The sequence below is a fragment of the Peromyscus eremicus genome, chromosome 6, assembly GCF_949786415.1.
Source record: "Peromyscus eremicus chromosome 6, PerEre_H2_v1, whole genome shotgun sequence".
NCBI classification, from domain to species: domain Eukaryota; kingdom Metazoa; phylum Chordata; class Mammalia; order Rodentia; family Cricetidae; genus Peromyscus; species Peromyscus eremicus.
In genome coordinates this window covers 94,103,480-94,130,668 of record NC_081421.1, presented here as the reverse complement: position 1 = coordinate 94,130,668, position 27,189 = coordinate 94,103,480, and the positions used below count along the sequence as shown (strand labels likewise).

The 27,189-nt window shown below is 37.1% G+C and overlaps 1 protein-coding gene across 4 annotated transcripts in view; it reads left to right on the top strand.

Moving 5' to 3' along the window:
- Positions 1–27,189, top strand: part of Fnbp1l (formin binding protein 1 like) — a 79,511-nt gene that overhangs the window by 32,915 nt on the left and 19,407 nt on the right. For 3 of the 4 annotated variants that reach the window (XM_059266184.1, XM_059266185.1, XM_059266188.1), the window contains exons 3-8: positions 14,599–14,652; positions 16,056–16,203; positions 16,972–17,034; positions 22,071–22,175; positions 25,026–25,154; positions 27,014–27,160. In XM_059266184.1, coding sequence (XP_059122167.1) covers positions 14,599–14,652; positions 16,056–16,203; positions 16,972–17,034; positions 22,071–22,175; positions 25,026–25,154; positions 27,014–27,160 — 646 coding nt within the window. Of the gene's footprint in view, positions 1–14,598; positions 14,653–15,493; positions 15,632–16,055; positions 16,204–16,971; positions 17,035–22,070; positions 22,176–25,025; positions 25,155–27,013; positions 27,161–27,189 lie in introns of those variants that run through there. The other variant, XM_059266186.1, reaches the window with a different exon arrangement.

The window sequence follows — 27,189 nt, the reverse complement described above, 5'->3', positions numbered from 1 at the left end:
ATACAAATAGGCAACCTGTCAGTATTTTAGTAATAACAGTGATGATGCCTTATCTGTTCAAAATTGCGATCTGGGATTTTTACACATAAAGGACCTCTGAGAGGTTAACATGAAAAGTTTACTCATGTGCAAATTAAAAAATGTCTGCCATTTAATTATTAAAAAGTACATTTATTTTAATTTATTATGTTTATGGGTGTGTAGATGTAACCAACCGTCTTATTAAATTAGAAACACAAAGCCAATACAAAGATGAAAGCCAAGAGGTCAGAGCAATAGCTAAGAGCTAAAAACCTTACCCTTCTTGTCACTGTTGCTGTACGTCTCCGAAAGAGAGCTACTTCCTGTGTCTGTTTTTTTTTTTTATAGTTTCTGTTCTGCCTTCTCATTGGTTGTAAACCCAACCACATGACCTCCTAGTCACTGCCTGTCTGTACAGACCTCCAGGTCTTCTATGGTTGGTATTGAGGTTAAAGGTGTGTGTCTCCAATGCTTGTATCCTTGAACACACAGCGATCTACCTAGCTCTGCCTACCAAGTGCTGGGATTAAAGGCATGCACCACCAATGCCAAGCTTCTGCCATGGCTTGCTATTAGCTCTGACCCCCAGGCAACTTTATTTATTAACATACAAATAAAATCACATTTCAGTACAAATAAAATATCACCATATGGGTGTTTTGCCTACATTTATATCTCTGCACCATGTGTGTGCCTGGTGCCCAGGGAAAACAGAAAAGGGCGTTAGATCTCCTGGAACTGAGATTACACATGGTTGTCAGTGCTATGTTGGTGCTGGGAGCTGAACTTGGTTCTCTGAAGAGGAGCCAGAGCTCTTAACCACTGAGCACAGTCTGCAGCTCTTTTGTCTAATTTTGAATTTGTACTCAATTCTAGCAAATAAAAATTTACAGTTTCAAGCTTCCAATACAAGTGAAGTGAAGACATACACAAAATAACAAATGATAAAAGGTTAAAAACAAACCAGATGAAATAATAGGAACAATCAATTCACTGCTGAGGCACCCAAGAATGTTACCACTGTGTTACAATACAACAACAAAATGAAAATGGATAGCAATGTGCCTAGGTCCTCAGGAAAAAGGTTAATCACTTTTTTTCCCAAGAAGATAGGGCGTTTGACAGGGTCCCTTAAAATATAGTGAATGTCATTTAATTCAGCATTTTAATTTCTAAACTATTTTGTAGAAAACACACATAAACATGAATGCACAAAATTATTTATTTCAGAAAAATAGGATTCCCTTCTAGAAATACCTACCAACATATGAATGATGAAAAATACTGTTGTATATAACCAGTCTAAACAACCAGCTTATTTAAGACTGTTCATATTCAGTCCATCAGTACAAGCAGCAGGTTGCAGAGCTCAATAGTACTTCTTGTTTGAATTTGTATGGATAATTAGGTAAAAATTTGTGAAATCTGTATCCTGAAGAGCTCTAAGACTTGAGGTGTTCCTAGGTGTTGTTCTTGTGGACAAGGGAAGGGAGGTGTTTTTACTTTGTGCACCTTTGTGTTATTTTCAATTTAAAACTCTAAGCAAAGTGATGATACACTTGGAAAGAGTACTATTACAAATTGTAAAATAAAAACCTAATAATTTATAAGATAAACTTAAGCACTCTAGACTATCTAATTATCCAGGATAACTCCTAGATCTCAGAGAGTTATGGTGGAGGACTGACTTACCTAATCAAGTTGCAGGCTTGTTTGCTGCTGTTCTGAGACTGGTAATGAACTCTGGTTTCACTTGCAAGGGAGGCCGGGTATTAGTACTTTATTGAAGGAAGGTGGCTGGAGCTCAGAATTATTTATGAAAAAACTCTAATTTTGTAGGGAGAAATGGATTTGCCATGTCCACCTTGTGTGAGAATTTGCCTCTTTAAAGGAATGTCACACACTTAAGGAATTTGGCATATTTCCATCCTGAGGGTGGCTCTCAGTAGCAGAGTTATTTTATTAGATAATGTTGAGGTGTTTGGGTAAAGATTTGGGAGGAGGCATGTTTAATTTGAAGCAGGCTATTCCTTTCTGCATGGAGATTTGCTGCTTTGGATGAATGACTGGTAAATGATTGAATTGTCAGGTGCTGTTTGTAGTGTGGTTTTTGTTCAAAAAAGGGAAGAGGCTTGTCTTGTTTATTTCCTCTTCTTTTAGCTACCTCCTCCTAGTTTTGTTATAGAGGTTGATTTCATGGTTAGGAGGAGAATGCTGCTCAATGAGGTACTCTGTTCCTTTGTAATAACTGTATTCAGGTTGTTAAATATCCCCCTTCTTTTCCCCAGTGGGGACAGGGAGCAGAGTCTTGATCCAACTCAACATCCTTCCTATCGGAGCCTCCAAAGTGCTGGGTTTCAGTCTTGTGTCATTATGTCTGCTCCAGTTCAAATACACTGCAAAACTAAACATTTTAAGACTTTGATACCAACGCATCCTGTGCCCACCTCCTGTTATTCCTTTTTTAAATTCTTCTTTTCTGTGTGTGTATTTTTTTTTTTTTTAAAGTCTCAGTGTAACCCTGGCTGTCCTGGAACTCACTGTGCAGACCAGGCTGGCCTCCAACTCAAATTGGAGTATTGGGATTAACAGAGTATACCACCTCGCTCCTCTGTTCATGTGTTTTGATAGTTTAGGAGGTTTAACTGTAATTTGGTGTTGGATATTGATTGATTTGGGGGATTGGTTCAAATATAAGTATAGAAAATAAAGTTTCTAATCAAAAACAATTGATGTCCATTGTTTTGTTTTGGTTTTTCTGAGACAGGGTTTCTCTGTGTAGTTTTAGAGTCTATCCTGGAACTTGCTTTGTAGACCAGACTGGCCTTGAACTCACAGAGATCTGCTTGCCTCTGTCTCCCGAGTGCTGGGATTAAAGGTATATGCTAAATGGTGGTTACAGAGTACTTAGTTTACTGTTTTGTATTTACAGAGACAACCAACTGAAATCAGTTCGTGTGTGTGTGTGTGTGTGTGTGTGTGTGTGTCTGTGTCTGTGTGTGTGTCTGTGTGCTTGCAGGATCAAATGCAATGCCTTATGCTTGTTATGCGGACACTTTGCCACCAAGTTGATCTCCAGTCCAATAGTTATTTTAATAAACTTGTATATGTATATGACAGGGATTAATTAAAACTTCTAAGTATAAAAGAGAATCTGTATATGCACAGTAAACATATATTATTTTCTCTTCTAGTAAAAATAATTGCAGTATTATGTTCTGTCCCAGAAGTATGGCTGTGTAAAATTATATCCTCCAACCTCCACACTAGAATACCCAAATGTGATAGTGTAGGATACTAGGAGCAAACTCTAATAAGCTAGTTTTCTCTTAGAGCAGAAATCTCTTTGACTTACTTTTTAATCAGAGACGGTATTCATTTGTATTCCCATGTCAAGCTAGATAATTTAGCTAGTTGTACATTGCATGAATGAATAAATACTATTTCCATCTAACTTAGACTCTTATGACCTTTGATGGTGCACTGCTCTCTACCTGTACCGGAGTTTGATATCATGTACATCACTGTTTTAAGGTTATTATTTTATGTAACATGTTTCTAGGGTAAGCTTACATACTTTACATTCCTTTATCAGAATCTGCCATTAGCATGCCACTTGTTTTAAACTGAGAAGAACCCAGAGAGCCCATTTTTGTACTGACTTTCTAAAAGTAAAAATGAATTTTATTTTTTTGGTCTGCTGTTCTTTAACTTGTGACTGCCCTGTAGGCTTTCCCCTTCCTTTTTAGAGAAGGTCTTCTGTGTAGCCCAGGGAGATTCCCAGGGTGTGTCACCATGCCCAGCTATATTTACAGTGCCTGTATGGAAGTGATGTGGTGGAAACCCAGCAGTTACTGTTAGTCTCCTGCCGCCCACTTTGCCTCAGTACATAACTCTACCTGAATTGAATCACTGAGTGATTGTATTACTTAAATAATTTCTGCTTCTTAGTTCTAGAATATAATCTCTACCCTAAAATATAAAATCCACAAAAGGAGGGATTAGTTTGTTCTGTTTTGTTTTTTCCTAGTTCCTAGAACAGTGCTTGGCAAGAACAAGCAGTATTTTTAAAATATATTTACTTAATCCTTACTATAGCACTTAATATGTCAGCGCTATTTTCCATGCTACTTAATTAACACATTTTCCTTTAAAAATAATTGAAATTTCAGTACTATTTTACAGAGTGGGAATTGAAGATAGGAAGGTTAAGGTAGAACCAGTTGTATTTATCTGTTGCTCCTGAACATGGGCTCTTGGAATTGCATTATATTGTATTTCACCATTAAGAGATTTACTAATTCTCTGTGGTTCCCCCTACCCCATAGCCAGTGCATAGTACATCTTTATATCTGTAAAGACTTCGCTGCATACATTAGTAACTTATCCCCAAACTAAGTAACATACCCTTTCCAACTAACTGATCCATGTAAATATAGCATAGTAACAATCGTAGACATTTGATGAAAATATAAATTAGATATTCTAGATGATGGCACATGCCTTTAATCTGTGGGACAGAGGCAGGTGGATCATTGTGAGTCCCAGGCCATCCAGGTCTGCATAATGAGACCCTGTTTCAAAGAGGAAGCAAAGTTATATAATTTATAAATTTAGTTTTAGCTGTTTATTTTTCCATAAAGTTAAGGTAAAAGGAGTTAACAGTTTAGATGTTCTTCCTTTTAAGAAAATATTTTTCTCTTTAATGAAGCTACATAAAAAACAGCAGCATTTCAAGAAGCCTAATTGTGTGAGGGACAGATTTGGGGTGTTTCCATTACTTGAGGTTTTAAACCTCATTTAGAGAGTGATCTTTTTTTATTATGAAGATTTGAGTAAATATTGTTTACTTTTGTTTCTGTAACCCGTTATAAATTACAGATGGTGTATTACTTTAGTTTTCTCTGATATCCCCCGAATATTCTCTTCAGTTCTGTTAACTATTTCTTTAGATGCTTTATCAGAAGAAAAGAAATACAGTACTTGGGGAACTTTCTTAAATGTGGTGTCACTGCATCTTGATGTGTGTATTGGACCTCATTAGCTATCGTTAGTCCAGCTGGCTTTGTTTTGCTTTCTCATTGTCGTTGCCCTCTGTTCCCGTTCTTGTGTTTTTGTGTGTCTTGGAGCTCTAGTTAATCTTCCTTCTTCCTGGTATACCTAAGAGATGGCTGTTCAGTTTAATTGCTAGCCAGTTACTAAGCTAGTTTGATTTGTAACAGCTGGATTGTGTTGTTTTTCAGTGTGACCAAACTGCTGTCCATTTTGTGTTCACAAGAGTTTGATGACTTCTGTAACCATTGTGTTTTTAGCACTTACAGAGTACCTGCCTTAGAGTAGGCTTCTGCCTACATTTTTTGAGGGATAATTCAGTAAACTGTCACTTTTCTACTAAAGTCACTCATAACCATTTCCATAAGAACTGTAAGGCATATTCCCGACTATTATATGAAAATGTTTTCTTAGATTATATGATCTAAACAGAACTTACATGTAAAGCCAAAAACCTTTTAAGAAAGAAAATAAGTTCAAACCTGTTGGGTTGAATGTCTTCATGGTGGAATTCTCACTCTTTAAGGACCTCATTGCTTAACATTAAACTGAAAAAATAATTTGTTTGTTCATAATATCAGTTGTATATACTTTATTCAGCTCTTCACCCTTTTCTGATAATCAACCCGGGGCCTCGTGTCTGTTAAATAGGCACTCAAGCACTGAGCCTAATAGCTCCCGTTTGGTTGGTCTTTTGAATCTAACATTTAAAAGGAAAACAAATGATCAAATTTCTTAGCAGAATTTATCTGATAAACATAATACTTAAGTCTGTGGTGTCAGTTTGTTCCTCAGTCTCAATTGAACAGATAAGTTTTTTTTCTTTTCTATTTTAAACATACTTGAGAAATATTCTTCTGAAAGATCTACAGTTTCCTAAAAAGCCTCATTGTCACACTTATCACACAAGAGTAATGACACATTGCTAACATTCCTTGAGTGTAGACTGGAGCTGATATACTAACGTGTAGCTCACATTCGTCTGTGTTTTGTGTGTAGTATAGTCTTGACATGTTGAAAATAAAAATAGGGACACCAGGGGCTGGTGTATAAAAAATTACAGGAAGACCATTTGTGTACCTTCATATCTTGGAGCTTGTTTGATTTTTTTTTTTCCCCTTTCCCTGGGTTTTTCAGACATCAATATTTAAAGTTTCTAATTTCTTTCTGTCCCCTGTCTGCTCAGCATCTGGTATGGGTATAAAAATTGAGACTGAAAGTGTGCATTATATCCAGATGTTCCAGTATTACATAATGATGAGTGGGGTCATAACCCCCTACTGTGAAATTATACACATCCTAATTATGTGTATAATTTTTTTACTTCAAAAAATTAGTTGATTGAGAGTTTCATATTCATCCCTTCCCTAAGTCTTCCCAGATCTACCTCCTACTTCCCTGTCCATACAGCTTTGTGCCTTTTTTCCCCTCTTAAATCCTGTAAGATCAATTTATGCTGCCCAAGTATTCACAGAGGTGTGATATTCCACTGAGTGTTGTTGACTTACTGCTAGAGGCTACACTTTTGAGAAAACTGTCTTTCCTTCCCTCAAAAGCCAACAGTTGCCAGTGGCTCCATACCCAGCAGTAGGATTGTATGCCCAGCTCCCCTGTCTGCTGGGATTTGGACTGGCTTGGGCTTGCAGAAGTTTCGTAATGCTGTCCCAGCCACTGTGAGTTCGTATGTGCAGCTTCCCTGCTGTATCCAGAAGATACTGTTTTTCCTTGTTGTCATCAACTGCCTTAGCTGTGAGTGCATGAATATGTATGGATATAGTCTATGTGTTCCCCCTTAAAGACTGAGTGTTCTGTAGTCTATTATTCCTTTGCCGGTTTTGAGTATTTATGTTAATCACTATTGCAGATAGGAGCTTCACAGATGAAAGTTAAGAGATGTAATTGATCTATAAGGATAACAATAAATCAGTAGGAGTTTGTTTAATACTGTGTCCGTTTAGCAACATAAAGGCCTATGAACTATCTAGCAATAGGTTCTTAGCTAGATGATGGTGCCAGGTTTAAGTTTCATCTTATGGAGTGGGACCTAAATCCAGTCAGAAATTGGTGGGTTACTCCCATGATGTTCATGCCACTATTGCACCAGTGGGCCTATCTTTGTTAGTCTCTAGTGTCTGGTAATAGAAATGTATTGGAATTTTGATGGGATTTTATTGAATCTTAGCATGTATTGAATGGTAGCATGGCCATTTTCATAATACTAATCCTGCCAATCCACGATCATAGGAACTCTTTCCATCTTCAGTTTATTTTTTCAGTGTCTTAAAGTTTTCATTGTACAAGTCTTTCATGTCTTTTTTTAGATATATTCCAATAAACACACACACACACACACACACACACACACACACACACACACACACACACACTTGTGAATGACATTGTTTCCTTGATTTCTTTCTCATTATGTTTGTCATTTGTGTATATAAAGGCTACTGAGTTTGTGTGTTAATTTTAATATTTTGCTGCTTTGCTGAGTGTACTTATTAGGAATTTTCTGGCGTAGTCTTTATGTTCTTTTAACATAGAATCATATTATCTGTAAGTAATAAGACTTGCTTCTTCTTTTCCTACTATCTCCACTTGTCTTACTGTTCTAACCCATTACTATGTTGAAAAGGAGTTGAGAGAGTGGATATCCTTGTCTTATTCCTGATTTATTGGAAATGCTTTGAGTTTTCTCCATTTTGGATGATGTTGACTGTGGGTTCCTTGTATATTGCCTTTATTATGTTTAGATATCCCCTGCATCCCTGTTCTCCCCAGTACTTTTATTATGGATGGATGTTGGATTTTGTCAAAGGCCTTTTCTACAACTAATGAGATGATCCTGTGGTTTTTCTTCCTTAATCTTATTTATGTGATTATTTTTGTCAATTTACATTCTTGAATTCTGCTCCCAAGTATTTTGAGAATTTTTGTGTCTATGTTCAAAAATATGGGCCTGCAAATTGCTTTTCCTCCTTTTTTTTTTTTTTTTTTTTTTTTTGTTGTTCTTTGGTTATGGTTATCAGAATACTGGCTTTGTAAAAGGTATTTGGAAATGTTCCTTCCTTTTCTATTTTGTGGAATAGCTTCAGAAATATTGGTGTTCATTTTTCGTTGAAGATCTGGTAGACATGTGCACTGAATCCATATGGCCTTGGCCACTTGCCTAAGGAACATGTGTCTGGTCTGCCTTTCTGTGCCCCTTCCTGCACACCTCCTTCTGGTAGAGAGTCCCAACTAGAGCTGGAAACCCTTCCTCCCCTGCCACACATGCTTGTCCTTATCCCTAGCAGGAAAGCCAAACTCCCCCACTTGAGTTCCACCTGTGGTAGTTTGAATGAGAAAGGCTTCCATGGTCTCATGTGTTTAAATACTTGGTCTCTAGTTAGTGGAACTGTTTGAGAAGGATAAGGAGATGTGGCCCTGTTGGAAGACGTATGTCACTAGGAACCCACCTTTGAGATTTCAAAAGATCCAGGCCATTCCCAGTCTTTGTCTCTATTTCCTATTTGTGGATCATCATGTAAGCTCTCACTAAGTGCTCCCTGCTACCATGTTTTTGACCATTACTTGAACTCTGGTCCTCTGAAACCCTGAGCTCCAGATTAAATGCATTCTTTCATAAGTTGACTTGGTTATGGTGCTTTATCACGGAAGTGGCAGAGTAACTAAGATACCACTGATTCTTGATTTGTCTACCTGGTCCGTTTTCTGAGCAGATACCAGACTTTCTATGCCAACTATACTGATCCTCTTTGCAAGGATCCTCTTTCTCCAGGGAGGATCAGTAATCCACACCAGCACTCAACCCAGCCCTGCAACCTGCCTAAGGAACTTCCTTCCATTTTCCCTTCTCAAAAAAATCCCTTTAGGGATCCCAGACTCAATAGCACCAATTTTACCAAAGTCCACTGCCCGTGGAAGAGTCATAAACACTTCCCCAAGACTCCTGAAGATTGAAAATGAGGATCTTCTTAGCTCTACAGGTCTCTTCCTGGGCTTAGAAACTTCATATAGCCAAACCTGAGCCTGAACTACTACTCCCGAAATCCTATTTGAATATCAACACTGAATTGCCCAGAGATAGAACCCTAAACCCCATACAACTGGCGAACCACTTGACAAATTGGAGTAACAGGAAAAAAGAGTTTCAGGCACACAGTCAACAAAAGGGAGACAAGACTTCTATCCAAGAGACAGAACCAACAACTTCAACTTCAATAGGCCCTACTGCAAATATACAAACAGGAGTAACCCAAACAAGTGTCCACCAACAGTTAGTACTCCACAGTAGTGTTCCCTAAGAAAAGTGACTTAGATGAGATGATGTATAAGACAGGAACTTCAGAGTAGCAATAATAAACATTATCAGAGAACTCTAAAGAGAATATAAAATTCCAGAATGCCAACCCCCAAAACACAATTGAATGAAATAATGGAAATAACTCAAGATATGAAAACAGAATTTAATGAAGAGATAGAATCTTGGAATGAAAGCCAAAATGAAATCTTAAAATGAAAAAATTCAGGAATTTAAACAAAAAAAATCAGAGGAAAGTCCACAGTGTTAGCATTTTTTTCTACAAGTTTAAAATTTCTATTATAGCAAAACATAAGTTCTGGAAAAGTACACACCAGCTTCTTTAAGAGTACTTGTGTCTAGTGAGAGGAACTGGAAAGGAACTCAAGTTTATGTTAAAATGGGTGAAGTGGAAGAAAAAATATTGGGTCTTGAGAACAATGTAGCGGAATTGAACCACTTGGTCAGTGAAAATGTCAAATTCAGGGAAACCCAAGAAGGGAACATACTGGAGCTCTGGAACACCATAAAAAAGACCAAACCTAGGAATAATAGTTACAGGAGAAGAGACCCAGGTCAAAGATATAGAAAATATTTTCAACAAAATCATAGAAGAAAACATCCCCAATCTAAAGCAAGAGCTGCCTATCAAGGTGCATGAGGCTGTAGAACACCAAATAGGACCAGAAAAGAAAATGTGGATAAAATACACATGGACATGGACACACACAGGTAAAGTACCACTATATATCACATTTATTATACTTATATAATATATTGTATATATAATGGTTTGTGTTTCCATAAACTTTTGGTCTATAGTACCTTATCAAAACATGTCCTCCATACAGACTGGCAACTTAGAGAATCTGTGGACCTTTGAGAGAGAAACATTCTGAAATATAAGGGCAGATTTTTCTTGAGATTTGCTTAAAGTATTTTTTTTAGTTTAGAAACAGCTTGAATATTTTACACTTAACGTGTAAGACAAGTAAGTCAGTTTAAGATTTATTTGAGCTAATAAGCATATTCAATATGAAAAGCTAAATTTATGAACTTAGTAACCATTTTCTCCTTTGCTAACTTCAGGCATTCTTAGAAGACAACTGAAATTAACTTCTTTGAGGGAATCAACCATTTTGAATGTTTCATTTAATAGTTTTTAACATGTGAAAACAGTGTATGATCATTCTAACACAATTAAATTTGAGTCTTTTTTTCTAGTTCCTCTCACTAGATGTCTCAGGGTTACTATTGCTATGATGAAACACCATGGACCAAAGCAGCTTGGGGACAAAAGGGTTTATGGGCCTATGCTTCCATATCGCTGTTCATCATGGAGGGAAGTCCAGACAGGAACTCAAACAGAGTAGGAGCCTGGAGTGCAGAGTCCATGGAGAAGTACTTGCTCCACATAGCTTGCTCGCTCAGCCTGCTTTCCCAGGACCACCAGACCAGGGGTGGCCCCACCTACAGTTGGCTGAGCCCTTCACCATCAATCACTAAGTAAGAAAACACTGTGTGGACTTGCCTACAGCCTGATCTTATGGAGTCATTTTCTCAATTGAGGCTTCCTCCTCTACAGTGACTCTAGCTTTTGTCAAGTTGACATAAAACAACCCAGTACACTAGATAGGAGTATTCATAAAAAGTTGATGTGTGTTTTTCCAGAGCTTATATTTTGCTACAATGGGAGTTTTAGTTTGGTGGAAAATGCTAGCACTGTGGACTTGGCCGTAGTTTTCCCATAGCAGAACTGGCTTGAGTTGAGTCCATTGTGACTTGTGTATAGTTTCTGAGGTCTTCTTCCTGTCTTCTTATCTGTTCTCTTTCCTCAGTAATTAGATTTCAGATTAGTGGTATTTTGCTGTTTCAACTATGTAAAAACTTTGGAGGTTAACCTGTTAGATTCATTTCAAGTGTTAGAAGCTCAGCTTAGATTGGGTTATCAAAGGAACAAACTGACATGGTCATGTGACTGGATTATCTGTTGATCTAATTACACAGAGAAGTGTTTAGTAGAATAGGAAGGTCTGTTGCAAGCTTCAGATATCTAGTGTCTACCTCCCTAGCAATGGGATTTCGGGTGTGCCTTGGTGCACACAGCTGTTTCTACATGAGAGCTTGAGATAGAACTCTGGTCGCCATGCTTCAGAGCAAGCACTTCAGGATCTGCCATCTCCACAGCCCTATACTTTTAGAACATTGTTATCATCACACAAATGAATTTTGTACCCATCCCCAGTAATTTCGCCCTTTTCCCGGTTTGGGCAACTGCTCATCTATTTTTGTCTCTCGATTTGCTTATTCTACTTAGCTCCTAGATCTGTCATCGCTTCCTCAGATCTTCCCTTTTTGGGTTCTCTTTCAGAATGACTCTAGGTTTTACATAATTACTAGTTTGATAGTTATGACTCTTCTTTTTCTACCATTCTTATACCTGGAATAATAAGTAGTACTTAATAGTTTTGCTGGTATTTAGGTGAACAGTGAAATTAATCTAGGCCCTACAATGAGTTTGGACTGTGTTTCTAGTACTTAACCATTGGTTAAGAGTAGTTAGTGTTTATTAATATGACTTGGGTTTTTTTTTCTATGTTCCTCATTTGTCCTTTCTACCCCAGTACTCATCATGCTCTGGTTCATTTTTGATGTGCCAGCAAGATAGAGCCCTCTTTGAGTTCTTCATGAATTTCTTTTCTTGCTTCCTGCTCTTTGCTCATTATGCTTTCTCTGTTAGAATTCCCCCCAAGGCTTTCCAGCTTTCTAATTCCTATTTACCTCTTTAGGCAAAGTCAGAGAATTGGAAATTTTAGCCTTTCCTCTTTTCAGAAAGCTCTTCCAAGAGCTAACTAGTCTCTTCATGTGATATTGCTTAGAAATATCTATATTTCATAGGTATAGATCAATAATCTTACCTGTTAAAATGTTTGTGCATATACCTTTATAGTTACTTAGAAATTGTGTATATGTGTTGTGTGTGTAAAATATGGTGATGGTTAGTTTCAGTTGTCAACTTGACACAATCTAGAATTACTTGGGAAGTGAGTCTCAATTAGAGGTTGTTTAGATCTGGTTGGCCTGTGGGCATATCTGTGCGAGGTTGTCTTGGTTACATTAATTTAGGCAAGAAGGCCTGACCATGGTGGATGGAAGCACTTCCTGAGTTTGGGTCCTAGACTGTATAATAGAGACGAGATGAGCACAGGCATGCACATTTTGCTCTCTTTGCTTTTGATTGTGACTGTCTAGCTGCTTCAAGTTCCTGACGATTTTTTCCCCACAATGAGAGACTGTAACTTGGAATTGTAAACTGAATAAACCCTTTCTCCTCTAAGTAGTTTTTTCAGGGTATTTTATCATAGCAACAGAAATGAAACTAAAATGACGAGTGTAGTATGTAATAATTTCTTAAATATTCATATTTTGATAAAAATCACAGGTAATGCCTTATACTTTGATCCTGTACATTCTAATAATGACTGGATTTCTTGATGACAGGCACTGAACTTTGACCTGTTTTTTACTTCCTTGGTGGTGGCTTTTCTTTTTTGTCATAGCACCCTCCCTTTGTCTTTATCATAGCACTTACCATGCTGCACTTGGTAATTGCTGGTATATACCTGTTTTCTTTCCAGAGAATGTCTCTTGAGCTTGGGTACACTTCATTTTCAGTTCTAGTACATAGCACTTAACTGTTTGTGGAATCAATAAGTTTAACTGGGAAAGCAGGATTAATTTATCCTATTCTGAAAATAATTAAATGCTTACATTTAAATCATGATGATAGACTAGTTTTTTTTTTAAATTTTTGTTTGTTTTTTAGTTTCCCATCCATTGTGTACTTAACTTTTAGAAAATACAGTATAAATTAAATACCAGGAAATATCTTATAAAAGGAGATTTTAAAAAAAAAATGCAGGTCTTGACTTTTTTTTTTTTTAATTTTTGATTCAACAGACACACAGAATTACTTTTCAAAGAGTCTGTGGGGATGGAGAGATGGTTCAGTGCTTGTTCAATTCAAGCATGAGAATCTGAGTTTGAGTTCCCAGAATCTGGACATGGCATCTCATGTCTGTAATTAAGCACTCTTGGGACAAAATATGAGCTGGAAACTGGAGATCCTCCAAAAGTTAACTGGCCAGCCAGCCTGGTATATGCAGTGCTGAACAAGAGCCCCTCTCTCAAATGAGGTGGAAGGAGAGGGGAAACAGCTGACTGTTCTCTGACCTCTACAGGTGTGCTGTAGTACACGTGCACCTGTATACACACACACACACACACACACACACACACACACACACACGTTAAAAAATCTGGACCTTCAGTGGTCTGTATGTTGTAAAGTAGACCTATTATATTTATTATAAACACTACAGCCAGTGTCTTAATCTCAGTTACTTCTCAGAAATCTGTGCGATAGGTACTGGTGACACCATATAGGAATCTAAGGAATAGATAAATTGATGTAAATTGCTCCAGGTCATATAAACACCATGCAAAACAGCCAAGATTCAAGTCCACATGACCCCATCTAGCTCCAAAATCTCTGTGCTAGCATCTCTAATTTCATAAGTGTGAAATAAGACAGCATTCTAAAATAAGGATGTTATGGATAGACATGGATGTAGGCACATAGAGTCACAAGTCAGAATGTAATTATTTTCCTAAAGAAAGGGATAGGGGTATGGTTATTGGTCGACCACTTCTTTAGATTGAAGGCTGCCCAGCACCTTGAAGGGGGGTGGGGCGGAGAGTGGGGTTTGGATGTTGAGTCACAGGATGGTTTTCATAGAAGAATAGCATGGTAGAGGATGGTGGCCAGCTGTTCCTTTATCCCCTTGGTCAGCATCTATTTATATTTTGCCTCAGTTAATATTAAAAATATAAGATTTGTTAAACAAAAGAGTGATGGAATTTCCCTCGAATGTCTTTGTTCCATCACTCAGTTTCATATACTGAATATTGTTCTTGTATTGTTCCTCTCAGCTAATAGCATAATCTAATTGTAATCACAATACCGTAAACAGAAATAGTGGTAATAGTCTAAGAACAAAATGTAAATGATGATCATATATTATTATGTTAACGTTTGCTGATGATCATGTTGCTGTTCTCAGTGTTTTGCATCCAATAGTGTTTATGAAATTAGAAACTTGTAAAATATTTTTATTTCAAAAGTATTGTTTATAAAATTACAACTTTTCTTCCTATAGAAATCTGGTTAAGAAGTACTGTCCCAAACGCTCATCCAAAGATGAAGAGCCAAGGTAAATCTAACCTGTTAGTTACTGCATGTTAAAAATATTCAGAACATATATACACTTCATTACTTGGTAACATTTACTGTAATCGTACATGTTTTTCTTAAAAGTTTACTTTAATAAAAACATCACAATGGACTACTATTTATCTTCTGAGGATAGATACTTTAATGAACTTAATAGTGTTTTATTTTTGTTTTGATGTGAGGTTTTTGGTTTAGGGTTGTCTTTGTTTTTTAGAATAATCGGAAGAGGAATTTCTAAGTAAGATTTAGACCAAGATTTTACTTGAGTTGTTTAGTCTCCAGAAGAAAGGTGTGTTTTCCCACACTGTATTGTGTACTTGTCCTTAGCTTTCTAAGAGTTTTGCCTTGCAGGTAGTGAAAACTGCTTGGCTTATTGATTTAAAAGGATAGTGAAAAGTGATGAAATTTGGGGGATAATTTTTGAGTCCTGAATAAAAGGCTTTTTGGAAGTCCTAAACACGAATATGCAGGTGGTTATAAACCACAGAAACTAAATGAAATTAGACTCAAGCTTTTGTATATGTATTGGTTCTTAGCATTCTTAAGGGATCCCTGTCTGAGCTGTCAGTTTAAGATAGTGTTCCTTGGTGTGTTCCAAGTAGATATATACATTTTAACACAGTAATTTTCTTTTTCTCTCCTTCCCTTCACACACATTTTTACCCTTATTTTTGCCCCCTTTATCCCGCTTTGGTGCCAATCATAATGGTACACCTCCATTCAGGATGTGGGCAGGCATACAGGCAGCTGTATCCAGAGCTGATAGCAAAGTTGTTCTGTAGATCAGCCATCAAGATGCATTTGAGTGGTATGATTGGCAGGTTCTGTCCTCGAGAACAAGCACATCATCTCTGCAACAGGTTCAGCTGCCAAGCCTAGGAATCCACCCAAGTGATTCCCAAGCTCAGGCCAGTCAGTTGGCAACCTAAGAGATTCCACTATGTCAAAAGAGCCTGCAGGTAGTATTCTTATTATATTTTGACCCCCAAATATCCCTTTATTTATAAATTAAAGGCTACTTAAAGATACTTAAACATGTACAACTTAAGCTTAATGCAGGATTCTTTCCATATATAGTTAAATTTAGAACAAGTAGCTATCATTTAGGTTGAGTGTATTAAAACTTGCTTTAGCCGGGCGGTGGTGGCGCACGCCTTTAATCCCAGCACTCGGGAGGCAGAGCCAGGCGGATCTCTGTGAGTTCGAGGCCAGCCTGGGCTACCAAGTGAGTTCCAGGAGAGGCGCAAAGCTACACAGAGAAACCCTGTCTCGAAAAACCAAAAAAAAAAAAAAACAAAACTTGCTTTAGACACCAAAAATAACTCACCAAAAAAATTGTAATGGAAACAAATAAATGTTATTATTTTAAATGTGTTTTGCCAGGTTTACTTCATGTATCGCCTTTTTTAACATCCTTAATGAGTTAAACGACTACGCAGGACAGCGAGAGGTAGTTGCGGAAGAAATGGCACACAGAGTATATGGTGAATTAATGAGATATGCCCATGATCTGAAAACTGAAAGAAAAATGGTACTCTTTATAATTTTTATAGAATTACAACAGCTTATAAAATAGTTTCAAGCAAATAATTATTTTTCTCTTTAGAAATATATGTTCAATAAAAACTGGTTTCCTGTATTACTAGATTTCTTTTATTTAAAAATAGATCAGAATATACTGTGAAAAAAATTTTCAGTAAAAAAGGAAAACTGTGAGATATGCTTACCAGTTTATGATCTGTTTGAATTTAAAAACAGTTTGGCAACATACAGCCCACAGACCAAATACAGCATGTCACTTATATTTGTTTCCAAGATCCCATAAGCTAAGAATGCTTTACATATTTAAGTGATTGAAAAAAGAATTAGAAACTACTCTTTGACATGTAAAATTATATAAAATTTGAATTTTATTGTCCATAAAGTTTAATTTGCATTCATTGAGTTTGATAATTTCTGTGGCTACTTTTGTATTGTATAGACAGAATATCATTTGACTAGTAAACCTAAAAGATGTATTACTTGTTATCTGACTTTTTATAGAAAATTTCTATTGAAGGTGATCATTATTTTCTTTAATATTATGCCTGTTTTAAAGGTTATTTTAAAAGTATTAAAGTAATCTATAAGATGTATTTTAAAGAAATTTATTTTATTCTCTTCCTAATCTCTAGTTAAAGATGCATTATCTCTATATCAATATATTATTTTATCACCTTGATAAAAATAAAGTGAAGAGCCTTTTACTTAATAGTAAGTGTAATTATTTTTGTTTATTGTTGATGGTTTTAATCTTCAGCATCTCCAAGAAGGACGAAAAGCTCAACAGTACCTTGACATGTGTTGGAAACAGATGGATAATGTGAGTTAACAGTATTTTCATGGTTAATCAGAAAATGTACAGGCTGACTTACCTCAAAACCCGGTCATCCTTTACTTCTGAGTCTAATATTTCTAGTATTGTTCATAACCTGCCATTTGTTTTGTTGTGTAGTAAGCAAGAATATAAATGGAGGATGTGAGCTCATTTCCTTTCCGTTTTTCCCTGTGTAAATACTTAGATGAATTCTCTAGTCTTCATATCATGATGTTTGTTAGGGAAATTTATCCAGTATCAAGAGGGGCTTGGATTAGTAGAAACAGATTTCTTGGGAGACTATTTGCCTTAAAGGAGAGAACCAAGATTGTGGTTCTTGAACCTTTTTAACACTGTATTTCTCTTGGCCTCCTTTTTTGCATATGAATACTGAGGAGCAAGGGCTACCTTATAGGAAGTGTTTCTTGTAGCTCTGTAGTCCTACAGTTCTCTAAGCTCCTAATTGTAGAAAAAGAACTGAATAGGACAGAGATAGAAAACATACTATTTAAAATTTCCCTAAAGCCCTTGATAATGTGGATTTTCTTAAAGGTTTTGATAAATATAAACAAGGTGTCCATATAGACACTATAGTCTTCTTTACTGGAAATGCTGGGTTGAAAGACTTGTACAAGATAAATAGTCTTTCTAAATGTTCAGGTTGCCAAATGATTGACTCTTTGCTAGCATTTTTATGATAGATACTATATTCCTTAAGAGTTGTGCTGAAAAGTTTTGTGTGTGTGTGTGTGTGTGTGTGTGTGTGTGTGTGTGTGTGTGTGTGTGTATTTACTGTTTAGATGTGATTGTCGGAAGGACTTTGAGGCTGAAATTTTATAAGTGCGTGCAGGATACACTGGTTTCTCTTCATACTGTGCAAATCTTTGATATTTTGAAAGCTCATGCATGTATTTACCATGTTTTTTATATTTTCTTGTTAAAATGCATATTCAAAGCTATTTTAATCACCAATGCTGATTTAGAGTTTATAGGTACATTAATAGTCTGTTTTCATTTTCTTGTCTTTTCTTTTTTTGGGGGGTGGGGGTTGAGACAGGGTTTCTCTGTGTAGTTTTGGTGCCTGTCCTGGATCTCGCTCTGTAGACCAGGCTGGCCTCGAACTCACAGAGATCCGCCTGCCTCTGCCTCTCGAGTGCTGGGATTAAAGGTGTGCACCACCACCGCCCAGCTTAATTTTCTTTATAATTGGTTTCACCAAGACTTTAAGGGAGGACTTTTATTTATTAAATTTTAAATTACTGTCAGTGGCATCCTTAGTTTCTGCCATCTAATAAGTGAGAGACCGTGTGTGTATTTTCATTTGCACAGAATAACATACTCCTGTACAAAGGAGATGCTGGTTCCTCCAGAAATGGCTGTTGACCCAAATCTGTTGACAATATGTGCTGACTTGCCTTTAGAACAGTTGGCAGTTATTAAGAAAAAGTTGCAAAGGTCATAAGAAAGAAAGAACCATTACAAAAATAAGGTATTTTAAATGTATGTATTTTTTAAGTGATTGACAGTATTATGAAAAGTAAATTCAACCCTGTGCTTGTACTTTTCCCTATATGTTCAAAAGTAATTATGACATGGCTTTTATTTTTTGTGGAGCCTGCAGTTAGTGAAAGAGACTGACTGGTATAATTTCTGTGTAGAAACAAGTAGAGGATCCTATTTCCTAATTCTTTGTCTTTCCTTTGAGTCAAAACAAAATTATAGAATTCCTAGTGTGTTTGGCATAATTGAAAGGAGCTATAAGAGACTGAGGAAAATAAGGAACTGGAAACAATTGAAGAAAACGTTGGAAGACAGTTATTGCTCCCAGGGTAAACAACAGCATTTAAACTGAGGACAGAAGAAAATAGGCTGGGAAAGAGGTCTTGAAGGGATGGTCAGAACTTAGGAAGATAAAGGTCAGATGCTAGGCCTGCCAGTCGGGAGGCTCCAGATGACAGCATACACGTTTCTAAGAACAGCTGAGAAGCAGCGGCTCCGGTGGTCAGTAGTGGAGTGACGTCACAGCACTACGTGTAGGTGTGCTTACTTTGCCACACGGACTGTGTTGGGTCTTACTCTATAGCTTTGTGCCTTATGGCAGGCCTTGAGCCAGGCAGTATATCCTCAGAGGCAGGAGAAACATTTCTTTCCTCACTGTCCTTTTTTATCAAGGACATAAACTGCCAGAAAACCCCAGCAGACTTCCTCCTAGGTGCCTTTGATGAGCCTGTGGGGAGAGTGGGACCGCAAACCACAGCTATTTACAGCCTTTGTGTATTGAGAGGTAGGTTCTGCTGAGCACGAGAAGGGAGTAGACGTGGTTTTCTATGGATACTTGTTATTCATTTGTACTCACTTTTTTGTACTTGGCTGTTTTAAGAAAAGTATTTTTTTAACAAATAAGATACCTAATATAAAACACTTATTTGTAAGTAGCCTCAATTTGTATCAAAATTATTAACCCAAAGCTACTGGCTCTACAGTGGGGTTGGGTAAATACAAAATACTCAAGTCTTCTGCTTTCTTTTCCTGGGTAATTCTCAGAACACAGATAGCAAGGCATTTTCCAGGCAAGGACTTAGAAGAGGCTTTCTCTGGGAATTCTGACAAGGAGAAGTGGGGTTGGGGTGAGGGGGAATCACACAGGGTTTTTCCAAGGAAACTACCTGGTTGTTTCATTCTAGAGGGAAAGACCAAGCTCAGCTGCCCCACCTTCGGAGTTTGTAATGGGCATTTAAAATAGGCTGGAGAGATGGCTCAGAGGTTAAGAGCACTAAAGCTCTTCCCAGAGGTCCTGAGTTTAATTCCTGGCAAAAGCAACTTAGAAGAAACAGCAGTGTGGGGCAGTGGTACACGCCTTTAATCCTAGCACTGAGAGGCAGAGGTAAGCAGACCTCTGTGAGTTCGAGGCTAGCCTGGTCTACAGAGTGAATTCCAGGACAGCCAGGGCTACAAAGAGAAACCCTGTCTCAAAAAACAAACACACAAATAAAAAATAATAATGTTAATTATAAGGAGAAACAGCAGCTATGAAAGTTAAAAAGCTTAAAAACTCAAAACTGGTATTAGTTTTCTCTGTGGAATAGAGGAAATACTATATCCATGGAAATAAGGACAGGTACCATTAAAACAGTGGATGAAAGAAACAAAAAGAAGATCATGGAAGGAGAAATGAAAAATCCATTAGATAGAAAGATAAAATTGAAGTTGTCTTTCAGAAAGTAAAGCAAAAGAACAGAGGTTTGAAACTGAAAACATAATAAAGTTAGAAGATTTCATTTAGCAGTTTCTTTTTCAAAATAATAAGCATTCTAGATATAAAAAAGGCATAAGTAAGTCCAGAAAAAATGTCTTCAAATGTAAAGACATGAATTTCCTGAAAAAGAAACACATTTAGTCACAGCAACAAAATGATGCAACAAATAAAATAAGCTTGCCTTTTAAAATGAGTCAGGCTTCGAATGGGATTGAGCATATTCCAGTCTGCTTATATAGAAACTAGAAAATAATGAGCTGGCAGTGGTGGTGCACGCCTTTAATCCCAGCAGTTGGGAGGCAGAGGCAGGAGGATCTCTGTGAGTTTGAGGCAAGCCTGGTCTACAAGTGAGTTCCAGGACAGCTAAAGCTGTTAACATAGAGAAACTCTGTCTTGAAAAACCAAACCAAAACCCCAGGGAAAATAGTAGAATAGTATTGTTAAATTTCTGAAAGAAATTGTTTCCAACTCTACTCACCCAAAGTCTGTTAGTTAAAAGTGGTGGTAAAGGCCGTGGGCTCTCACAGTAGCATGGGTTCAGAAAGCTTCAGTGTGGTAGCAGGGTAGGGGGTGGGGTGGATGCTAACAATAAAAATATTTCTAGCTTCAAAAATGGTATTTTACCAACTTTCTAGGAAGCTATTACTAAATGTGATCTGGCAGAATGATAGTGAACCTGATGGATCCAAATAACAGAGGTGCAAGACATCCTGGGGAATACAGGAAAAGGAAACCCCAAGAAAACAGTTATGCACTGGGATAGCTGGTATGAGTTCAAACTTAAGCAGATTAGAAACCCAAAGGAGAAACTGAACACAGAAAACAAAATTGATTAGAATTCCTAATATTAGGGTTTACTGTGGAGAGATTTAAACAATGTGGGGAGACTCGGGTTGAATTAACAAGTATATATTGAAAATCAAACTTGTGTGCACATTTATATATTCATGCTTCTGTCATAAATAGCTTTTAAATTTTTCATTTTTTTATGTGTATGAGTGTTTGCCTGCATGTGTTTATGTATGCTATGTGTGTGCCTAGTGCCATCAGAGGACAAGAAAGGGTGTCAGTTCCCTAGAATTGGAGTTACTGATGGTTGTAAGTTAACCTCCTCTACAAGAGCTGCAAGTATTAAACTGCTGAGCAGTCGTAAACAGCATTTTAAAAGTCATAATAGTTTGAGTTAAAGTTGGGTGGGGTGGCACATGCCTATAATTCTAGCACCCTGAAGGCTGAGGCAGGAGGATTAAATGTTCAAGGGCAAGTTGGACTACACAAGTGAATTCCAGGCCACCTTGGGCTACATAGTAAAACCCTGTTTTTGTTTATTAAAGGAAAAACCCAACACAAAAACAGATAAGTTTGTGTCTGTGCTGATAGTATTTCTGAGACATCTGACAGAAACAACATAAAACTATTTTGAAGGAACATTTCCGCATCTTAACTGTGTTGTTGGGGTCCTACTGAAAAAAATGGAAGCAAACAGCAAAACCAACCAATGAAGCTTTGTTTATAATAAAAATTTCCCCCCTTTTTGGATAGAGAATTAGGTATATATTGAGTATTAATCATGTCCGTTTTTTCTTCAATGTCAAAAACTAATACCTGATAATTAAGACACATAAATACTATAACCAATGTAAATTAGTTATAACAATACATTTAATTTTCCAACTTAGAAAGGACAAATTTTAGTTACAGTGTTCAGATCATTTTTACATCACACATACTGGTAGCATTTAAGTTACTACTCAAATGAGATAAGTTATTTTCATTTTCTTTACAGAGTAAGAAGAAATTTGAAAGAGAATGTAAAGAAGCAGAGAAAGCACAACAGAGTTATGAAAGACTGGATAATGACACTAATGCAACCAAGGCAGATGTGGAGAAGGTAAGAGACCCAAACCTGCTTCGAAGAGAGATTATTGCCGATGTATGTTACTGCATACAGTCAACAATCCTACATTAAGATGCAAATATTACACGCATAGACAGAAGGCACACCTTTCGTATCAGTCTTATATCTATCGAAAACATGCAGATGTTGCTTACTTGAAATGGTATGTATTGTCTGAGAAAGAAAGATGGTAATACAATATCTTAGCTGCATTCAAAATGCTCAGAAGAAACAGTGGCTACTAGGATTGTTTCTTCCCTGCTCCAAAATTGGATCGAAAGACTAAGACATATCCATCAAGTATACAGACTGGGTGTGATTGAGTAGGCCTCTTCAGCAGCTTTGCCGGAGACGCCCAGGCATTGAGTTGGCACATATTCACTTCTTGAATGTCTTGTCTCTGATTCTGAGCTGGCTATTCTGTAGTGTAATTTGTTGGTAGGATTTTCCTTGTAACGGCTATTAACTTCTTTGACATTTGATAGAGCGCAGTTGGTCGTGTGCCCCCCATCCCAGCTTTTCCTTTATAGGCTTTATGCATCTATGTTTCGTATTTTTGAGCTACATAGAAAAAGTCAAATCATTTTTCTTAATAATTTTGTAGGTATTTTAGCTTGTTAGATATTCTCTACTTCTAGATAAACAGATTTCTTCAACTAATCCACATAGGAAATAGCTTGAATTACCTTTATCATGTTACTTTCCTTTGACTCCCCTTTAAGTTTTCAATATCCCACTTAGGTCCTTTTCTGAAATATAATCCTAGTTTGGTCAGATCAGTTTTCATTTTGATTACCTCCCTTGTCTGAGCACTAAGTTCTTGTTCATATGACCTGACCTGAGTCTACGTGAATCCAGACAACCATGTTGTTTGAACTGACTCCCGTAGAGTTCATGATTATTTGGAGTCCTTGTCTTCTCACATGTGTGCTAACATGAGGATGTATCTCTCATAACTTACACTGAATTTTAGGTTTGTATGGACATCTTTATGCATTATTAGCTTTGATCCTATTAAAATTTTTATATCCTAATTTTGATCATCTAGTGTAATTTCCTTCACAACATTATGCCATTTCTATAATTATCAGTGTGTTACTTGATAGTATTGTGAATAACGGCAACTACAAAAGGTAGTATTTTGTACATGGGAGACTTCTGGAAGGTTAACATCCATTCTAAACACTCCTTTGATTCATCATCAAATAAGGGTTATTCATATTTATGTCCCAGGAATTTAAAGCTGCTTGTTTGGTGAACTCTTCACTTAACATCTTCATTTTGTCTACAGAGATTAGCTTAGCATCTGCTAGTTAACTTGGTCTAACTTTCTCCGAATTTTGGTGTTCCTGGTTTAATGTTCAATTATTTGAAGTCTCTTTATTATTAGAAAATTTAACTGTTCTAGCTTTACCCATATTCCTTTGTACACCCTGCTGAAACTTCCACCGTAGCTCATGGGACTCACAGCTGGTGGGGGAGTTTCCCAATAGGTCACGAGGACTTAAGGCTAGGATATGTGGGATCTTTGTCCCACTGTGGTTTGTGATAGGTAGAGAAAAGGGGATGTGTAAATAAATGTGTACTTAGGCTTCCAGGTTGGAACTTGAGGTTTAGTTTTGTTTCATTTTTTTCCCTGTAGAAATACTTTGGTTTGTAGTATTTAGTTTACATAGTACTTACTTGCAGTAATCTTCTAATAAGCCATAGATTAAATAGGGTTTGGTGGGCTTATCTGAGATCTTGGCTACTTTGCTTCCCTGGTCAGTTTGTTTGAGTTAAAAAGATATAGGTACAAACTAGTGTTAGGTTTGAACTGCATCTGTAGAAACTAGAATCAGAAGATTGAGGGATAGGGTTGGGGGTGGAGATCAATGCTAGAGGACTTGTCTAGCAAGGGTAAGGCCCTTAATTTCAATCCTTAGCAAAAGAGAAGAAAAAAAAAATAGTGAAGCATATCCCCAGTGTGCTCTGCAAAATATAGCCCTATTACATTAAATGTTTTGTTCCTTGGGACGATGTAAAGTGGCTGTGCGAGCACGCACGCACGCACGCACGCACACACACATACACACACACACACACACACACACACACACCCCTCTACCTACACCTTCCCACCCTCCCCCTGTTTCCTCTTCCTCTTCTTGCTGTGTTGTGTCCCGGTTGCTATGGAACCCTGGTGATCCCCTCAGCCTTGGGTGTACGGGAGACTACTGGTGTTCAGTGTTGCCTTTGGGAGCCAGTTCTGACTTTGTTTCTTATTGTTTTAGACCAGCTAGGGAAATTTTTTTAGCTCATGCTCAGTATGTTAGAACTAACACTTTTATGTATATTCTCATTAGTGTTGATAATATTCCTTTGATTTTCTGCAAGAAATTGAATGCAGAACTATTTTAAATAATTACCTATGGTATTTTATAGAGATGGAAACATGTTGAATATTATATTATTGAAAACACATTTTAATCATTATTTGTATTTACTATTTAGTTTCATATTCTAATAGGGTAAAGAAATATTTCTCTATTTTTAATAGTTGAAAATATTCCTGGAGGTATTTGTTTTTCTTCTCTTCTGTTTATAAATGTACTGTTTCAAGACATAATGTCATTTATTATTTTCTGTGTGAATTTTGTAAGTAGACAAAATTTTGCTTATTAAAAAGAGGAGGACTACTGTAATAGGGACATCAGGATTACTGTTATAAGAAAACTATGTATGATCTGGAAGCATTTTCTTTAGCTGTTGGCTTATCTATTGACAAAATCTAACTTTGGTATAATTTTCAGGAAAATTAATTAACTTGTTCTTAGTAATCATTTGGACCAATTTTGCCTGTAGGCCAAACAGCAGTTGAACCTTCGTACACATATGGCTGATGAGAATAAAAATGAATATGCTGCACAGCTGCAGAATTTTAATGGCGAACAGCACAAACATTTTTATGTGGTAATCCCTCAGATTTACAAGGTAAGTTCAGTCTAGTTGAGTTCAAAGAGATTTTTTTGAGACAAGGTTTCACTGTGCATCCTCCCTAGCTGGCCTGCCCCTTCCTGTCCAGGACTGGGATTAAAGGCGTGCACCACTGCTTTTCTTTTCCCGTTTGGAAATAAAACCTAGGATGTTACATGATCTAAGAAAGCATTTGACCACTATGATACAGCTCCAGTCCAAAAACTCAAGTATTAAGTCTTAGAAATAAAAATATTTCTAAATTCACTAGTTGCTGAGATTGGTAATAAAGTAGACGTCATTTTTTTAAAAAAGATTTATTTATTTATGATGTACACAGAAGAGGGTGCCAGATCTCGTTACAGATGGTTGTGAGCCACCATGTAGGTGCTAGGAATTGAACTCAGGACCTCTGGAAGAGCAGTCAGTGCTCTTAACCTCTGAGCCATCTCTCCAGCCCCAGATGTCCTTATTTTTAAGCCACAGACTTTTCTGTATATTATTAATGTTATATATAAAACTCACTAAGCCAATGACACTTTTTGAAATAAATTATAGTACAGTAGGAATAAGTATTTTGACTGTGTAAAGGGAAGTAACTGAGGCTGGGTATTGTAATCTGTTCACCTAGAATTGGGATTTAACGGGGTTTTTTTGACACCACCCTAGAATCAGTGACATTAGTGTACATGGCAGCAGTAAGTCTTCTAGCATGTTTTTTATTGGCCTGCCTTTTCTGTCTGCCTGCCTTGCTGGTCTGCTGGGATCTAGTTGTATTGTAAGGCCTTGGGCTTGCTTATTAGCTCCATGCACCATCACTTAATGATAGCTGTAGCAAATAATGAATCTAGATGTTTTCGTGAGGGCTAAGGTGCTGCTTTCTCCAGAAAGAAGCTAAATTAGAAGAAAGGGAGTTAGGGAACTAGTGCTGAATGAGGGCAGATTCTGGAGAAAGCGTCACCCAGTGAGGCTGTCTTTCATTTGTAAGGCAAGCATACAAAGTGAGAGTTGGACTAGAGTTGGGTAGCAGTTCTGATCATGGAATCCAGAGCAGCAAACCTGTGAATCCTCTCTGTGACTATATTAACTAACCAAGTCTTCATATTCTGCAGCAACTTTAACTTGGAAGTAAAGTACCCTTGGTTTTTGGAGGCCTCTTTAGAGCTTGCTTACAGCAATCTTGCCATTTTGTAATCTTTTTTTTATAAAAACAAAACAACAACAAAATATAGGTTTCAGAATAAACCCCAGACCTTGGAAAGAAACAATAAAAACCAATGTGAAGTAGAGTTTGAGAAGGTGAGGGCAAATGTGCCAAGATGATTAACTATGAATTTGCTTGCCTGCCTCGGCCTATTTCCCATAGTGAGTTTGTGCTACCTTGGTGATGTGACTTACTGTTTTCCTCTCATGTCCCCAACTCTGAGTTGCCGACTGTAGTAAGGTTTGGGTACCTGTTTGTGTGCCATCAATTATGAATACTTCATCCAGCTAGTACTGTGAACCAGCTAATGAGTACTTGTCAGACTTGGGTCTTATGGCTAGTTGCGGTAAAAAAATAATTAGTGCTAGAATTTGGTTTTCAAGTGGAACATTTCCTGAAAGCATAGAAGTACCCCAATTGAAGAGGGAAAGGTGGGAGAGCTGTGGCCCAGAGACCTGGTTGCCGGCTGAGGAATGGTTTAGATGCTCTTGACTGTCAGTATTTAAAGCTTTGTTTTAGTCTCCTTTTATTATTTAACAGGCCTCGGATTGCAAGAATTATTAAATTTATATAAAAGTAATAGGGAAGAAATCTATCTGGGGAGGTCATTAATTGTTCTCCTTCAGACTAGAAAATTCAGTTTCCCTTACTTGTTTGAATTCTGGATTATTAGCAACTACAAGAAATGGATGAACGAAGGACAATTAAACTCAGTGAATGTTACAGAGGATTTGCAGACTCAGAACGCAAAGTTATTCCTATCATCTCAAAGTGTTTGGAAGGGATGATTCTTGCAGCAAAATCAGTTGATGAAAGAAGAGTAAGTACTATATAATTTTCTCTGAATTA